This window comes from Esox lucius, chromosome 5 (genome assembly GCF_011004845.1).
Source record: "Esox lucius isolate fEsoLuc1 chromosome 5, fEsoLuc1.pri, whole genome shotgun sequence".
In the NCBI taxonomy this organism is placed as follows: Eukaryota; Metazoa; Chordata; class Actinopteri; order Esociformes; family Esocidae; genus Esox; species Esox lucius.
In genome coordinates, this window is record NC_047573.1 from 33,857,699 (window position 1) to 33,874,568 (window position 16,870).

Here is a 16,870-nt window from a genome sequence, read left to right on the forward strand (position 1 = left end):
CTAGTGGGTGACGGTAGGGGTCCTCCTCTTCAGAGTCGGAATTCGGCCATCCGAGGTGTTACCCTACCGTCCACCTCTGCTGCCTCCATTGGGTTAGGTTGGTCATTCTATAACATTTTTAAGGAGATGGAGGCAAAAACTGAGCTTTTAATATAAAGAGAAAGAAAACAAAATCAGACTTTTTTTGTTCATTTGAGATGGATTTTGTTTATTTGAGAAGATAGGATATGTATGCAATTTTGTCTTGTCTGCTAATAAAAACAGAAACGGTGTAATACGTTTGCTGAATTGGTAATTGGTGATTTCTAAAAAAATAATCTGGTATTTTGTTTTGTGAATCATTATTTAGAGTTGCATTTTAGATTTGAATTAGATTTGTTTTAGCCTAAACAAGAATGCTGAATCTCCTGTTGAAAAACAATAAAGTGTGATACATTCATTGAATTGTCAAGTAACCTATATCGTTTGTATTATGTTTCAATAATAGCCTAATTAGATTGTTGAATGGTCATGGAAATCTTGTATTTCATTTGCAAGTTCATTCAAATTAAACCAAGACCAAGGGTGATTAGCGCCTGGGTACCATTTAGGTACCAACGCTAAGTGCCATGGGCTATTGGCCAATTAAGTCAGAAAACAAAAATTGTAAAATGCTTTTCAGATGGATGCAACACTCTTGAAATAGCTAAATTATTGAGGCGTGACCACCGGACAATCAAAGGTTTTGTTGCGAATAGTCAACTGAGGTACAAAAAACACATGGAGAAGGAAAGACGCAAATAAACTGCAAAAGACTTGAGAAGAATTTAACTACCAGAAATCCATTATCCTCCAGTGCCATCATATTCCAGAACTGCAACCTACCTGGAGTATCCAGAAGTACAAGGTGTCAAGGTCAAGAAGGCTGAAACACAACCACCACTGAATAAGATTTGAAATGTACTGTATAGATTGGGCAAAGAATTACCCGAAGACAGATTTTTCAAAGGTTTTATGGACAGATGAAATGAGAGTGACTCTTGATGGACCAGATTAATGGGCATGTGACTGGATCACTAATGGACACACGGCACCACTTCAGTCAGGCACCAGCCAGGTGGAGAAGGGGTACTGGTATGGGCTGCTATCATTAAGGATGAGGTAGTTGGACCTTTTCGGGTTGAAACTCAACTCCCAAACCTACTGTCAGTTTCTGGAAGATACTTTCTTCAAACAGGGGTATGGGAAGTCCTCAGCATTCACGAAGGTCATGATCTTCATGCAGGACAATGCTCCATCACATGCATCCAAGTACTCCACTGCTTGGCTAGCCAACAAGGGCCACAAAGATGCCCGAATAATGACTTGGCCCCCTTCTTTTCCTAACTTAAATCCAATTGAGAATTTGTGGGCCCTTCTCAAATGTGAGATTTACAGTCAGGGAAGAAAATACACCTCTTTGAACCGAATTTGGGAGGTTGTGGTTGCTGCATCAGCGAAAGTTGATTCTGAACAGATCAAGAAACTGACAGACTCCATGGATGGAAGGCTCATGACAGTTATTGAAAAGAAGGGTGGTTATATTGGTCACTGAATATTTTTGAAAGAACAAACAATTTAATTAATTGTCAATTTGTGTTACTTATTTGTTACACTTTAAAATTTGAGAATAAATATGTAAGTTGGGAGAAATTATTGTTTTAATAATGCCTAATAATTCTGCACACCAATTTTTGCCTAATAATTATGCACTCTTATGTATTTCCCTGAGAAAGATAAAAACTCACTTTTACTTTGTTAAACATTCAGGTTTGAGGTCCAATTATATTTTGGATTGACTGAGAGCATTTGTTCAACAATAAAATAAATCCTGAGGAATTCGATTTGCTTAATTATTGTGCACACAGTGTAGTTTAGCCCTGGCACTCAACAAGCACTTAAGCACTTAGCCGCATCGCCTTGTATTCAATTTTGTGGCTGACAGGAACCCAGTGTAGTGACTTAAGAACCCTGTAAAAACTCTAGCAGCTGCATTTTGAAAAAGCTGAAGTTTGTTGATGGTCTTTTTGGGGAGCCCCATCAAAAAACCATTGCTGTAGTCAACAGCGCTAGAAATAGAATCTGTTGTTCTTATTATCTAGGCACATTTAACTTTCAATGAAACATACATTCACATGATTCCACACAATTTCAGTGTCACCCTTTTGTGTTGTTATAGGTTCTGCAGCCTACGTCTCAGTCTCAGCGCTCCGTTTTTCTATTGAGACCTTTGGTCGTTCCAACTCTTTCCGTTCTGAGTTTCCCCTGTACTGTTGCATTATTTTCGTTATTTTATGATGGATCTGTTTGTTGGATCACATGAAAACCATTACGAGAAGTTTAAAGCAAACAATACACATCGCTATTCGAATGGTACAACATGCCGCATTTTCACAGAACCTAACGCGCCAACCCTCAAACCCTGCTCTTAGTCCTAAAGTCTGGGGCTTGGCACCAAGCGAGAGTCGGGCTACTCAGCCATGGCCTAGTGGCCGACTGCGCTGGCCCATGTCAATTGAAACAAACATTTCCGCACTTTAGAGTAAAACACGAGTGTTTGGCACCAGTGGAAACAAGGCATTGGATTTTGATTCCAGCTCAGAAAGGATGATGAAGATTTTTGTTCAGGGGAGGGGAAAAAACAGGAGCTCTGTGTTCCATGATGCATAGACATGAGAAAATGCTCACAGAACACTGTGTTGACATACAATTTCAAAATGTTTCACTATTCAAGAAATTGTCATGAATGGAAGTAGACAGTTGTCACAAAAGGGAAGTAGACAGGCAGGCAAAGGTGGATGCACAGGAGAGCAGAATGGCGAAGGCACAAAATCAGGCAGGCACAAAACAGGGTCAAGAATTAACAGGCTGGAAGGCTGGTCGGTACATAGAAAGGTGATACGTACAGTAAAGAGAACTCTGAAGAACGGCTTAGTATGTTGTGCAAAACAAAACAATACCTCACAAAGAAACAGGAGCATTAAACAGAACTAAATAGGGAACAACTAATAAGAACCAGGTGGGTGAACAGGTGATCAATATTCAGGTGACTGGGAACCGGGAAGTGTGCTGTGTGCTGGAGGCAAACGATGTGAAGGTGAACTGGGTGTCAGTCTTACAATTATTTCCCTCTGCTTGGTATCTCAAGGTGTTCTGACTTTCAACATTGACCCTGTTGCTTGGAAGCACATTAGCACACCTGCTGATGGGTTTGGCTACAAAGTGGTACAGTGGAACCCAAATAGGTAATAAGCATTGACATACATTCCAACACCTTCCTTATTTAATCAGTACCAGATCCTTCAAATGTTGGTGTTGTTATATTGTAGTTAGGCATTTAAAACATGTTGGTTAATATGTTATAAACATAAATCTCTTTCACAAGCTTGCTCATTAGCGCACCTCTGGAGCAGTATGAACAAAATCGGAGGGGAAAAGTTTACAAATGCCAAGTCGGAGGTTCAGATTGTAAGGCACTATCAATAACCGGTATGTAGCAGATAATGAGGGGTGGTTGAGACATAAATAATGATAAGCTAAGAGATATGGTATGTAACCACATAGGCCATATGTATGACTATATTTATATTTATATTAGTTTAATTACATTGTTAACCAGTTTAAAGTAGCAATATGGCACCTCAGGGGTTCGTGGTGGATGTCGAGGCATCAAGGCTAAGGGTTTGTTCTAAATTCTCTGCATTGTGACTTTATTTATTGGCCATTTACCCTACAACGATCATTTGGGCCTCATTGCATACAACTTAAATATGCTCACTAATTTGCGATGAAACATTTAGGGATGGATTCACAGAAATGGATTAAGCCTAGTCTAGGACTAATAAATCCAATGAGCATTTTTTTTTGTCCTAGACTAAGCTTAATCTGTGTATGTGAAACCGGACATTATTGATTTAAGCCTTAAACGAAATACTAACCTAGAAGATTTGATCAAGTTAATGCAGTACTTACAATAAATCACTGTAACTAACGGATCTCTAGTACAATGAACCCCCTATTATATTTTACAGTGCCTAGTCAAGGGATCAATATGTCCCTTGGTTTGTCCATGACAAAGGATCCCATGTCATCAAAGGCCATGGTGAGTTCAATGTGTTTATGTCTCAAGCATTTTAAAGACACAAAAAAACTGAAATAAATCAATGATTGAAAATCGATTGCAATACAAGCTTCCTCTCTTGATGATTATCATCTGGTTCATCCTCTCCCCACCTTCTGTTCATCTCAGGTATGTGGACCAACAATCCCAAGAGAGTGCAAAACCATCACCACCTATAATGGGATGTGCTTTCAAATTGAGCAAAGTCTTTCTGTTGGGTCAGCTGTGCCTTCATCTCTGGAAGGTAATCCAATCTTGTATTACTGGTAGGGTTGGGTGACTGAAGACATAGCATAAATAGACCTGAAACACAATAGTCTGAAAATAAAAAAAGTATGTGTATAATTCCTTTACAATAAATAATACATTGTCAAACATGCAGACATCATTCTGGTATAATCCCTTTAGTAGAAAATTTAATTCCTTTTGTCAGTAATCTGACATCTGCTTACATATGACCAGAACGTAGATTTTCTAAAAATTTGGCAACAATAAGTTGGACCGCTAGCACAGTGCTCTACCACAGCATTGCCATTCCTGATTTTATGTTCAAAATAAAAGTCCATAGCTGTTTTTTAAGACTGCATAATGACATTACACCAGCAGGCGATCATGCGTTTAGGCATTAGGTAAAAATACTATTGTGTGAAAACAACAAGGACACATAATACCCTTACATAGAATATCCTTCTGAGATGCAAAATATAATGAAGTGATTTAGGTCAAGATATTCCTTTAAATATTACAGTCTGACGTGCTATTTAATAGCTGTGTTCTGTCCATAGTATTTAAGATGGCCAGTGAGTTATGATTTGTCATGATGAATTAATATTTTGTCTTAAAGGGAAATAACAACAAATATCTAAATAATGTCTAGATTCCTAAAACGTTTGAAGTAATTGTAGGACTGTTTTCTATGCATGCAACACTCCCTCAGTGAGAGCAGGGTTGAGATAATGCCAGTGCATCTGGTTATGTTGCTCTCACTGAGTGAGAGCGTTAGAAAAAAGGTTCATTCACAGAAACGAAGTATATGGAGGAGATGATAAAAAAGTTTAGCTTTAGAACCTGTGACAGACATTTATTACATAAAATGTATAGGATATGTACCACAATTGTTAGGAGCTTGCCAATGTTGTATTTTTTTGTAACAGAACGTTCATTTTTCTTATAGATAATCATTATTTCACAAGGTTCTGTAAAATCACTTTTGTGGGGGAGAGCAATATAACCAGATGACGCTGCAGGTACGCTAGGTGAACCCTGATCTCCCTGATTAACACAATGCATAGAGAGACAGTCCAATAATTACTTAAAGCTATTATGAACTAAGCCAATTTTTATATTTGTTGTTATTCCCCAAATTTCATAAATGACATGAGAGAAGTAATAGGAATGTTTTCACATGTGAACTACCAGAAATTGAGCCTTGTAATCTTTTTAAATTAAAGGCATGTTCAATTGTACTTAAATCTTAAATATTTAAATCTGGCTTGGCCAGTCTTGTGCTATCTGATTAAGAAATTTAGCTTAAAACTAAATCCAATTATAATTTGTGGAAATTATGTTATTAAATTTAAACACATTTATTAAAATAGACATCTAATCATTCCTCTGTGCTTTCTGTGCAATGAAATGTCTAAAATGTGTATACTGAAACTGTTTAACTACTCTCTAAGTGGCAATCAGTACCAATAGTGGTAATTTATAACACACATGCTGCTGCCATTTGCATGTTTGTGTGATACAGTTACAATTCTTTTTTGTGCGTAACACTGTTACATGGGAAGTTATTCTGGGTTATCAGTGACAATTTTAAAAGTCAATACATACCTGCTACATACATAATGAAATGCTTAAAGATGAAGCTTGGGACCTTAGTGTAATAGAGATTCTAATTATATCATTGCATATATATATAATATAATTGCATAGTTGCTAATAAATGCCTAAAAGATACATTTTTATGTGAAAATGATTCATAATGCATGCATGATGTTTTATGTCTCTATTTTGCTCTGTTTCTTTACATTTTGACAAGAATGTCCTGGACAAACAGATATAGCTTTTCTACTGGATGGTTCTGGCAGTGTAAACCCTACCGATTTTGTCCGGATGAAAACCTTTGTAAAAGATCTGATCAGTCCATTTCTAGAAAGGGATACTAGGGTAAGACATTTGGTTTTACCTTTTATTACAATAAATACATTGTGTGATTTTAAAGTAACCAATTCAAAGGCTGTTTTATGCAAACTTGAAATCCTCAATGATCCCATTGTTCTTCCTTGAGTGTGTGCTTCAGGTAGAATTTGGGGACTTCAAATGTATTTTTCATTGCAATGTTTATCAGAGTGAAGCAAATCTACAAACTTAAATCATAAGGCAGCACAAATAAAGTCCCTGAACTGGTTGCCAGTTAGTTTTACAATCAATAATTGTTTATTTGAATTGATTATTTGAATAAATTGTCCCTCGTGTTAAATGTAGGGAAAGGAATGACAAAAGAAGAATGTTACCAGCCTGCACACTGATTGAATTAAGGACCGGGTGTTCATGAATATGGAACTAATCTGACTATCTAAATATGTTTTTACTTAAATGTCTTTGCCTATGTTGGCAACTGGGATAAGAGGGACAAATGTCTCTATTAACTTTGGCATTCATTGCTTTATAAACGTTTTTAGCCTTTTATCTATATATTTTTATTTAGCCCTTATTAAAAAATGCATTTGTGATATCAAAATATACTTTACAGTTACACTTAACCTCCATCCTAAACCTTACCTACGTACTGTGATTACCTAACTGTAACCTAACCCTAAGATTACTACTAATCCTAACACCAGTAATGTCATGCCTAACCTTAACCATAAGTAAACCTTAACTGATAACCATACAGCTTATTTTGTAACAAGGGGTTTTTCATTTTTTATGGATTTTGTTAAGGACCAACATAATGGCGGAACTTACAAATTAAATTTTAAGGAGCAATGTAATCACCAGTTATTAAGGAACAATAGGGGATATGTTGATAGCAAAAGTAATTCCATTTCATTTACATTCATGCTGAACGTAATCATAATTTAAAAAATTGTTGTACAGTGGATATAAAAAATCTACACACCCCTGTTAAAATGCCAGGTTGTGATGTGAAAGAATGAGACAAATACATTTTCCACCTTGAATGTGACCTATAACGTGAACAATTCAATTGAAAAACAAACTGAAATCTTTGAGGGGGAAAAATAAAAAACTCACAATAACCTGCTTTGTTGAAGTACCTTTTGATTTTATTACAGCACTCAGTCTTTTTGGGTAGGAGTCTATTAGCATGGCACATCTTGACGTGGCAATATTTGCCCATTCTTCTTTGCAAAAGCGCTCCAAATTTGTCAGATTGCAAGGACATCTCCTGTGCACAGCCCACTTCAGATCACCCCACATAATTGGATTCAGGTCTGGGCTCTGGCTGGGCCATTCTGGTGAAGCCATGCTTTTGTGGATTTGGGTGTATGCTTTTGGTTGTTGTCGGGCTGAAAGGTAAACTTCCTCTTCATCTTCAGCTTTCTAATGGACGCCTGAAGGTTTTATGTCAAAATTGCCTGGTATTTGGAACTGTTCATAATTCCCTCCACCCAGACTAAGGCCCCGGTTCCAACTGAAAAACAGCCCCAAAGCATTACACCACCATGCTTCACTGTAGGTATGGTGTTCTTTGGGTGATGTGCAGTGTTGTTTTTGCGCCAAACATACCTTTTGGAAGTTCAACTAGCTTTCATCAGACCATAACAATAACACATTTTCCCACATTTTGGAAGACTTGATGTTGGTTTTTGCAAACTTCAGCCGGGCTTGGATGTTTTTCTTTGTAAGTAAAGGCTTTCGTCTTACCACTCAGTCCTGGTTTGAAGGGGCCAACACGACAACATCATCCGCAAAGAGCAGAGACAAAATCATGTGGTCCCCAAACCTGACACCCTCCGGCCCCTGGCTGCGCCTTGAAATTCTGTCCATAAAAATTATGAACAGAACCGGCGAAAAAGGGCAGCCCTGCCGGAGTCCAACATGCACTGGGAACAAGTCTGACTTACTGCTGGCAATGCGAACCAAGCTCCTGCTTCGGTCGTACAGGGACCTGACAGCCCTTAGCAAAGGACCCAGGACCCCATACTCCCGAAGCACCCTCCACAGGATGCCGCGAGGGACACAGTCGAATGCCTTCTCCAAATCCACAAAACACATGTGGATTGGTTGGGCAAACTCCCATGAACCCTCCATCACCCTGTAGAGGGTATAGAGCTGGTCCAGTGTTCCACAGCACAGACGAAAACCACACTGTTCCTCCTGAATCCGAGGTTCTACTATCGGCCGTATTCTCCTCTCCAGTACCCTGGCTCTATTGGATTCAAATTCAGTCTGCGTGTCGCCTTAATGTTTAAGACTATCACCATGTAGATTCTTCATTCTACCACTTATACAATATATAAGGAGAAACAAAATATTTTAACCTTTTGTAAGACAACCATGAGACTATTTTACCAGATTAGTTAAATCATCATTGTACCAAATTCTAATTCATCACTAGGTTTCAGACTTACCCACTTATGATACCTACATTGTCGTGAGACCCCACTTGAGGCCTAACGGTTTTAAACATTATCATCAACGCAATAAATACATATGACACAAAATTACATAATTACACATGACAAAGCACAACAAAACAGGTTATTCCTTGAATACCTATTAAAACATGTTCAAGCATGACAGAACAAAACAGTCTATTTCGAATGCCTATTAAAACATGCTATATACCATCAAAGTGCTTTTCAAACTACATGTAATATTCAATTAAATAAGCTTGCCTATTACAGAGGAAGGTGATCAGGTTTTCTTGATAAGTTCCAGCTTCATTTAATGGTTAGGTACCAACATTTAAGAACTCTGAATCAATGATTATGAAAGCTCATGTCAGTTCTTAGTATCATCCATGATTCCAGGATCCCATAAGAGAGACTCCATCTTGAGACTACTGTCGGTCAGCCAGGTGGTCAAACAGTATGAATCTTAGTCCATTTTGATTATCTCCTTTCCTGCCTTAAGACTGTAGTCCTTTCTCAGCCATCTTAACTTTCCTTTGTCTTTTCTCTTCGTATGTACCACACTCTCCATCTGTCCATATACAACTTCCTCTGAATCCATCTTGTTTAGTCTGAAAACTTTTTCAGGCATTGTTGTGAATGATCATTTTCAATCTTGATGGTGTCCTATTCGCGCCATGATTTTTAAACATGAACGCATCATGTGCGTCAGAGTTTGCAGTCCTCTTGTTGTATTTGTACAACTGGACGCCATTATATTTTTACAAGTCACTGCAAGCTTCACTCTAATGATGGAACTTCAGAGATCCACAAGTTTTAAAGACTGATCTATTGTCTTCATTGTTGGGAGTTGACAGAACAATGAAGACAATAGGTCAGTCCTGATCATAGATCCCTTCATTAGGGTGAAGCCTACAACTTATTACGGGTCCATGTCAAATTGCATTTTCCATACAGAACTGGCTTGGTTGAGTAGTGGAATAAAATTGTCAGATTTGACTTCGACTAGACAAATGAAAAATGGTTAGATATATCCCATTCAACCATTAAAATGTTAGACCTTACATCAAACAAAACAATTTCCAAATAAACAAATTAAAACAAATCCTGTGAATGGAAGATGTAAAACATAACCGATGCCAATGCTCCGTTATAAATATGCAAACATCCAATTTTTCATGTAACTCTTTCCAATCATTTATTATCATATCATACATTCCTCCCTGTTCTCGCTTCATTAAGTCAATGGAAGTGACACCATGAGAGAAAGCAGAACCACTGTGAATGCGGCCACAGGAGGTGTCATCTTGAACGTTCACTGGCCATCATTTCAGGATTGATATGAAAAATAGAAAATTGGTATTAGGGATGGATCTAATCAAGAAGGAGTTGCATACATCACACGTATGAGAAACCACCTTCCAGATCACAAATCAAGCTTATTGCCTTCCATCTGTGATTCAATATACAGTAGTGACTATAATTAGAACATAATAAAAGCAGTTGTTCATAAAGGTCTTCACTACTTAGTAGTGTAATTCAAAGTTACTTTCGAAAGATCTATAAGATTAAGTTGTGGAAAGGCACATGGATATAAGATTGCAAATGCTTTCTCTATACCTCGGTGCACAGTTAAGACCATTATTAAGAAGTGGATGGTGTATGGCCCCACCCAGGCTTTGCATTGATCCATCCTTCCCTCTAAACTGGATGATTGGGCAAGGAGGAGACTGATCAGAGAGGCTGCTAAGAAGCCATTGGCAATTTTTCAGGAGCTTTGCCTTTTTGGCAAAGACTAGTCAATGTGTGCATATGAATTGAAGAGTTCAGTCTATAAGCAGTCACCATGCAATTTTACTTAGATTGAACGATACTGCTAGGAAATATTGGACCGTATTGGTAGGCAAAGTCACTAGCGACTTATTCATGTCTTTAATTCAAGCAAAAGTTGGTTTAACTAAGTTATAACTCAAGTGGTTGTTCATTTATCCAAATAGAGTACTATTTTAATTTGAAATACATTTTCAGACTTAAAATATATTTATATATGTTTTCATTTTAGGCTGACAGGCAACATTTGAACATTCTTCACCACATTCAACAACATATTTCACAGTCAGAATATATCAATCAATAACATTTATTCAATAAAGCCCTTTTACATCAGCAGTTGTCACAAAGTGACAACACACCCAGCCCGAAACCCCAAGGAGCAAGCAACAACTGCGTGGAAGCACAGTGCCTAGGAAAACACCCTAAAAGGGGCCGAAATTTAGGAAGAAACCAAGAGAGGAAACAGCCTTGGGGGGTGACCAGTTCTCCTCTGGCTGTACCAGGTGAATATTTTAGGAGTACACATCTTATTGATTAAGAAATGCATGTGGGCTTTGGACAGGGGCAGCGACGAGTCTTTTGAGCCTCTTACTCTAGAGGTGTGGGCCAAGACCTCATGTCTTCCTAAGTTTAACGGAGCAGGAGACAAGGAAAATTTACAGAGTGCATTCCTTAGATTTACAAGGATTTACAATGGAGAACGAGAACTGACCTACTCCCCCAGCAAAATAATATAGCAACATAAAAGATGCAGCCACAACGACAGTCATCATCGATGGTACCGAGGAGGAACTTCAAATTCCTGGGTGTCCACATCACTGAAGACTCTCCTGGTCCCTTAACACTTCAGCTCTGGTCAAAAAAGCAAATCAGCGCCTGTACTTTGTGAGGAGGCTGAAGGAAGTCTACCTATCCTCCAAGATCCTTGTGAACTTTTACTGCTGCACTATCAAGAGCATTCTGACAAACTGCGCCACACTGGTGCCCTGCTTGCCATCACAGACCCCCAGCGCAAGTGGTGTCTGCGCAGGGCGCTGGGATCATCAGGGACCCTTCACACCCATGCCACAAACTGTTTGCCCTCCTATCATCAGGCAGGCGGTACAGGTCTCTTCGTTCCAACACCAGCAGGCTCAGGAACACTTTCTTCCCATCCACTGTAACCCTGCTGAACTCTGTGACCCATCACTTATTTTAGGAAGAAACCTAGAGAGGACCCAGGCTCAGAGGGGTGACCAGTCCTCTTCTGGCTGTGCTGGGTGAGATATTAAGAGTCCAATTGGAATAATTAATAAATGCATGTGGGCTAAATCCAGAGTCTATTTATATTTAGACTAGGTCAGAAATATGACCAGATGGACAAGGACAGGTACAGCAACGGGCCCCACCAAACCAGGTACTCCGCAGGTGTCGACCAGGACCTCATGTCCTCCTAAAGTTTAAAACGGGAGGAGACTGGGAAAATTCTGAAAATGCATTCCTCATATCAACAACGATTTATAGTGGAGAAGGAGAACTGACCCAATCCCCCAGCACAATAGTATAGCAGCATAAGACCTTGGAACTGAGACGGGGGGGTCCAGCGACACTGTGGTCCTACCCGGGGGAGGCCCCGGACAGGGCCCAACAGGCAGGAAATCAATCCACCCACCTTGCCAGGCATCAACCAAAGGGACACCATCCACCCGCACCCACCCTGAATGAGGGCCAAGTATTTGCCAGCAGAATACAGCCCAATTGCACAAGTGCGCAACAGAGAGACAACAACAAGCCAGTGACTCTTCCCCCGAAGGGCATTGGAGGGAGGGCATCCCAGTGGCGACGAGAGCCCACCTGGCAAGACAGCAAGGGGGGACAATATCAAGCCTTCTGGTCACCTTCACGCCCCCGGGCCAGGCTACACCTAATTATAAACCGTGCTGTAGAGATGAGTTTTATAGTAGACACTTGAAAGTTTCCACTGAGTTTGCATTTCTAACCTTAATTGGCAGATCATTCCACAGTAGTGGAGCTCTATGAGAAAAGGCCCTGCCTATGAATATGTTTGCACATCATTAACATTGTTTGTGCCAACGTGAATAACAATATCTCTGTACTTGCTGGTTTTAGAATTCGCTAGCACCAAACTCAGATTTGCGGCTACGTTGGTGGCTCTGCCCGGCAGTAAACAGTGTTGGGTCGCTGGCTGATTCTTTAGTCTAATACTGCGGGTAATGGTGTCTGTCAGTGAGGTATTCGGTCATGCGGTGCGGGGGTAAAAAACCAGCCGCAGGCGGAATGCGTCGTTTCTGCTTTAATAAACAAAATATTAAGCGTGACCAAACAACAAAAGGGCTGACTTAGGCATCAAAATGAATGTAAGCAACAGATAAACGGAACTTACATTTAACGGCAACACACAACGACGTCAAACACAACAGCAACAATGATCCACAAATGCGGGGAGCAGAGGGTCCCGGGCAGCAGGGAACAGCCGGTGCCGTGACGCTGGCACCAGACGTACAGGGGGCGCCGTCAGGACCTCCCTCGGGTACCCACTCAGCCCCCCCCTAAACATTTCATGGGGGGGCCTCTGGGTCTCCCTCACCCGAGGAGGCCTCGGTTCAGGAGGGAACTGTGGACCAGGCGTTGGGCACCTCGCCCTGTATTGCGGTGCTGCCTTCCTCTTCCTTCGGCCTCCCCTCCTGCATCTCGTCCTCCCTGCCTCCTGCATCTCCTGCAGGAGCCCCATACACAGCTCCTCTTCCTGCTTAGTAAGGGGCTTGACCACAACCCACTGGTCTGCGACCCCCCAAACTTTTCTTGGGGCGACCTCCAGCCTTGCACCTCCAGGGGATCCTCCTCCACTCTCCCGTACACCGTCTCCTCGTCTTCAGAGGAGAGGGAGTCAGACCCCCAATCACCCCTCCAGGTGTATACCCTTTCTGGAGGGACTGCCTGCTGGTTCCATTTTTGGTGGATCATTCTGTCAGTGAGGTATTCTGTCATGCGGTGCGGGGGTAAAGAACCAGGCGCAGGCTGAATGCGGTCATTTCAGCTTTAATAAACAAAATATTAAGTGCAACCAAACAACAAAAGAAAGGGCTGACTTAGGCATCAAAATGACTGTAAGCACCAGATATACAGAACTTACAGTAACAATGATCCACAAATGCGGGGAGCAGAGGGGAAACATTTAAACACTTACAAATTATGTGATAGGGACCTGGTGTGCATGATAGAAGACATGTGACACAAAACAAGTCCGGGATGTGTTCATAAGTGATGGGAAGTGAGGGTGTACGGAACGGTGGCGCTGCTGCTCACCGGACCGTGACAGTGTCGTCGATGACTAAAGTTTTATGTTTTTCTGGGCCACTGGTAGAAAATGCCTGCTGAATGTTTTTATTTATTTATTTTAATAAACGGTTTTATTTAAATAATTATAATTTGCTGTTTAAATCTGTGAGAAAAAGGAGAAAAGAGCTTTTGGATGCATTCCCTATCTTTGCTAATGCATGTTTCACTGGTCTTATAACTCTTCATTCGCAATCTCGCAATTAATGGTATTGTCACCGATCAGGTAACTGAATCTTGTATTTAAACTATTATTATATGTTGTGTATATAGTTTTTTAATCATTATTGTTTTGTTACTAACAGAAAATTGTGCTAAGAAGAGTATTCTCTTTTTTGTTAATACAGTCTATGTGCTCCTGAATAAAATTACTGTTTCTGCATGATTAACTATTTACTATTTAAAATTTGGTCACCTTATGTTTCTGATCACATATTTAAACTTAATGATGTGCAAATGTATTCATATTTCTTAAGTGATACGTTATTTACACAATGTACATATCAACTGTCAGAATGACCAGCTTGGCAATTCTAGTATTTATAGAATTATGGAGCACGGATTGTTAATTAACTTTATTTGAAGTTTGGTGTTACAGATTGGAGGTATGAGAAATTGTCTGCCTTGTTTTAGTCAGAATTTACTTTTTGATACTTCTGTTACATTCTACTTCAGTGATTAGCGTACTTCAAACTGTTAACTGGGAATTGTCAAATGGTACAATCCAATCAGATAGCCGATATCTCGGTACCTGTTTTATAATGATTTTTAGAACATCACTGTCTTGTACCTGAATACTTCTCTGTTATCCTTGTAAGATACATTTCCCATTTTTCTTAGATCCTCTATCACTGGCCATTTACTTGTTGCAAAAGCCATAACCTAAAGGTTTAGTGAGGCTGCCTTTAGACATTGGGTGCCAGAAGTATTTTATTAATTTTATTACATATACAGCATCTAATTGTATATTATGCATTACATTTTACATTTGATCTGTTTGTGTTTTTTCTCTTCACAGTTTGCACTTGCACAGTATTCAGGATATTGTCAAATACATTTTAAATTTACTGACAATGTTGACATATCTCAAGTTGATAAAATTAGTCAACAAGGAGGAGGGACTTACACAGCAGCCGCCATCACTAAAGTTGTGTAAGTGCTTAATGTTAAATATATAACAATATTACAGTATATTTCTTCAAAGAGATATTACATTGTGTCACCTGTACAAAAGCTAATCTCACTTTTCTGATCGGAAAGCCAAGAGATCTTTAATAGTGAAGAACACAGGAAGAGGATCTTGATAGTCATTACTGACGGACAATCACATGACAGTCCGAAGCTGAAGAATGCAGCTTCTGAGGCTGAAAAGAAAAACATTATTCGGTTTGCCATTGGGGTAAGTTTTTTTCCATAATTGTTTTGTTCACCATATTATTTAAAACTATATTTAATTCAATCTTTCTATTATTCATTATCGTATTATATTTTTTGGCTTTTCTTAGGGTGCATCGATATATAATCGCTATTGAGCGATTATACAGTAGTTAAAAAATACATTTGGCAGATTATTTCAGACTGATTGTGCTTTGTTGGAATAGGCATTCTCCAATAATCTTTATAGTAATTATTGTTTTAAATTTATTGCTGTTAATGTTTCTCTGTAGCAGTTTTATTTTTAAGTCTAATATGTTATTTCCTAATTTTTTATCCTGGCAATTACAGAAAGAGGATGTGTATTCATTATCATACAGTGCTGCCCAAAAGTGTGTGAAGCCAACAGGTCATTACGTTTGTACAAAATAGTATAATAAAATCATAAAATTCTTGTCTTAACCCCAATTTGTAATACAACCCTATTTCCAAAAAAGTTGGGACGCTGCATAAAATGTAAATAACATTTTGGAAAACACATGCCCATTTTGAATTTGATGCCAGCAACACTTTTCAGAAAAGTTGGGACAGGGGCATGTTCACAATTGTGTTGCATTACCTCTTCTTTTAAGAAAACTCTGTAAGCGTTTGGGAACTGAGGAGACCAATTCCTGTAGTTAAGAAAGTGAAAGGTTTTCCCGTTCTTGCTTGATATAGGATTGCAGCTGCTCAACAATTAGGGATCTCCTTTGTCATACTTTTTGTTTCACAATGCGCCAAATATTTTCAATGGGTGACAGGTCTGGACTGCAGGGAGGCCAGTTTAGCACCTGATTTCTATTACTACGGAGCTATGCTGTTGTAATACCTGCAGAATGTGGTTTGGCACTGTCTTGCTGAAATAAGCAAGGCCTTCCCTAATAAAGACGTTGTCTGGATGGCAGCATATGTTCCTCCAAAACCTGTATATATTGTTCAGCATTAATGGTGCCTTCACAGATGTGCAAGTCACCCATGCCATGTGCACTAATGCACCTCCATACCATGAACTCTGCACTGACAACAAGCTGTATAGTCCCTCTAGTCTTTATCACGGAAGACACAGCTTCGATGATTCCCTAAAAAAACTATTTTGGATTCATCAGACCGCAAGACAATGTTCCACTTCACCTCAGTCCATCTGAAATGAGCTTGGGTCCAGAGAAGACGCTGGTGTTTCTGGATGTTGTTTATGTTTTGTTTCTTCTTTGCATGGTAGAGTTTTAACTTGCATTTGTAGATGCTGTGTTCAGAGACAATGATTTTCAGAAGTGTTCCTGAGCCCATGCAGTAATGTCCACTACAGAATCATGTCTGTAAAGAGTTGCCATCTGAGGGCCTGAAGATCGTGGCAATCCGATATAGGTTTAGTTTTTTAGCATTACACAACATTTTCAATCTTTGGGTGCCTCAGTCCCAGCTTTTTTGAAACATGTTGCTGGCATCAACTTCAAAGTGAGCATGTATTTTCCAAGAAACAATAACATTTCTCAGTTTCAACATTTGATACAGTGAGGGAAAAAAGTATTGATCCCCTGCTGATTTTGTA

At 39.4% G+C, this 16,870-nt stretch overlaps 1 protein-coding gene across 2 annotated transcripts in view; it reads left to right on the forward strand.

Annotated features, from left to right (window-relative positions):
* LOC105024356 (integrin alpha-D) overlaps positions 1 to 16,870 on the forward strand; it is a 96,374-nt gene that overhangs the window by 20,543 nt on the left and 58,961 nt on the right. For both annotated transcript variants that reach the window (XM_029119869.2, XM_029119871.2), the window contains exons 2-8: positions 3,167 to 3,263; positions 3,404 to 3,507; positions 4,050 to 4,120; positions 4,268 to 4,382; positions 6,180 to 6,307; positions 14,927 to 15,060; positions 15,169 to 15,307. In XM_029119869.2, coding sequence (XP_028975702.2) covers positions 3,167 to 3,263; positions 3,404 to 3,507; positions 4,050 to 4,120; positions 4,268 to 4,382; positions 6,180 to 6,307; positions 14,927 to 15,060; positions 15,169 to 15,307 — 788 coding nt within the window. The remainder of the gene's footprint in view (positions 1 to 3,166; positions 3,264 to 3,403; positions 3,508 to 4,049; positions 4,121 to 4,267; positions 4,383 to 6,179; positions 6,308 to 14,926; positions 15,061 to 15,168; positions 15,308 to 16,870) is intronic.